This window comes from Engystomops pustulosus, chromosome 1 (assembly GCF_040894005.1).
Source record: "Engystomops pustulosus chromosome 1, aEngPut4.maternal, whole genome shotgun sequence".
NCBI lineage: Eukaryota > Metazoa > Chordata > Amphibia > Anura > Leptodactylidae > Engystomops > Engystomops pustulosus.
Window position 1 is genome coordinate 252,273,558 of NC_092411.1, and position 1,832 is coordinate 252,275,389.

Here is a 1,832-nt window from a genome sequence, read left to right on the forward strand (position 1 = left end):
ATAACACCCGCGATCGGTGCTAGCACCGGTGTTAGGCTGCATTCACACGATCTTTTAAATTTTCACGTTCTGTATATTTCTGGCGTATTGTGCCGTATATACGTGCCGTTTTTACCCGTATGCGCACGTATTGCACCGTATCCGTACCGTGTCCGTATAAAACACGGTGGGCCAGCAAATAATGACAAATGATGACAAAAGCTTGCCCATCCCCAAATTTGGTCACCTGACCGGCCCAGACTCCATTTTGACTTTTCTGAGAGCAAGGTTTAGTCTCCATTGCTGCTTCTGGTTCTGGTTTCTGGCACTTCTTATCTTTTGCGATGGCATACAATCCCACAGACGATCTGCTCCTGGACTGGGTTGTTCTGCGCTTTCTCCGAAGGTGTTCTGCAATGCGTGAGGAGGAGCGGCGCTCGACTAGGCGATTTTGGGTTCATCCCATTGTTGCCGAGCGGCCTAGGAGGGGTCACTTCATGAACTTGTACGCTGACCTGCGCCAGCATCCGGACAAGTTTCACAACTACGTTCGGATGACTGTGACTTCATTTGATCGTCTTTTGACGGACCTGCGATCGGGGCTCCGGTTTCAGGATACCAACATGAGGCGGTCTGTGACACCAGAGGAACGGCTCATTGTGACACTGCGGTAAGTTTTTTCAAGTATATACATTTCATTATTTCAAGTTGGACAGTCTCTTTAAATATTAAATGTATTTTTTTTTTTTTAGGTTTCTTGCCACTGGGAACTCGTTTGCTTCGCTGCATTATGAGTTCCTGCTGGGCGTTTCCACCATTTTGATGATCGTGAGAACAACCGGCAAAGTGATATGGGAGCGATTGAGAGCTGCGGTGATGCCTGTGCCAACTGCTGAAGACTGGATCCGGATTTCTGATGGTTTCCTGGACTCAGCACAGTTTCCAAATTGCATCGGGGCGCTGGATGGGAAACACATACGTGTGAAGAAGCCAGCTCACTCAGGGTCCCAATTCTTCAATTATAAACAATATTTTTCTGTGGTTTTGTTGGCTTTGGCTGACAGTGACTACAAGTTTATAATTGTTGATATTGGGGCCTATGGAAGCTCTGCGGATGCAGCGGTCTTCAGGGCTTCCAGAATGGGTGAACAACTTCGCTCCAACCAGCTGACCCTGCCCGAGCCGAGATGTCTACCTGGATCTACTGGACCTCCTGCACCATTTGTTATCGTCGCTGATGAAGGCTTTGGACTTTCCCGTCATGTGCTGCGGCCATTCCCACGGCGTGGTTTGGATGAACGGAGGCGCATTTTCAACTATCGGCTCACCCGAGCAAGACGGTATGTGGAGTGTGCCTTCGGGATTCTTTGCAGCAAGTGGCGGGTTCTACATAGCTCTATTCAGATGGACCCGGACAACGTTAAGAAGGTAGTGCAAGCCTGCGTTATTCTTCACAACTTCGTTCGGATCCACGATGGTGCTTCAGATGGTGACCTGGAGGGACAACATCCAACAGCGTCTATCCCCCTGGACAACACTCTCCAAGGACGACCCGGAGTGGCTGGACTGTTTGTTCGTGAGCAGTTTGCCTCCTACTTTGTTTCTTCGGAGGGTGTTGTTCCCTGGCAGATGGATGCTATTAGTGGACGTTGAGGCTCTGGACTTTTAGATTAGTGTTTTTTTTTTATTTTGAACCTTTTTTGTTTTGGTAGTTTAGTGTAGGGACTCGCAAGTGATGGGGCCCCTTGACGTGGGTTGTGAGCTTACTACTTCTTTGACCCATATTCGAATAGTTGCTTTTTGGCTGACATTGGAAAATGAGTCAAAGGAGTAAACTAAGACCTCATCCATTC

The 1,832-nt window shown here is 48.4% G+C and overlaps 1 protein-coding gene across 1 annotated transcript; it reads left to right on the plus strand.

The window, feature by feature from the left end:
* Positions 1–323: 323 nt before the first annotated feature.
* Positions 324–1,632, plus strand: LOC140125993 (uncharacterized). Its single transcript, XM_072145072.1, has 2 exons — positions 324–649; positions 732–1,632. Exons 1-2 carry the CDS (start codon positions 324–326, stop codon positions 1,630–1,632), a joined length of 1,227 nt encoding a protein of 408 aa, XP_072001173.1.
* Positions 1,633–1,832: the final 200 nt, after the last annotated feature.

Coding starts and splice junctions, on each gene's coding strand:
- LOC140125993 (XM_072145072.1), top strand. CDS start 324: ATGGCATACAATCCCACAGACGATCTGCTCCTGGACTGGGTTGTTCTG. Junction 650..731: donor CGGCTCATTGTGACACTGCG/GTAAGTTTTTTC, acceptor TTTTTTTTTTAG/GTTTCTTGCCACTGGGAACT.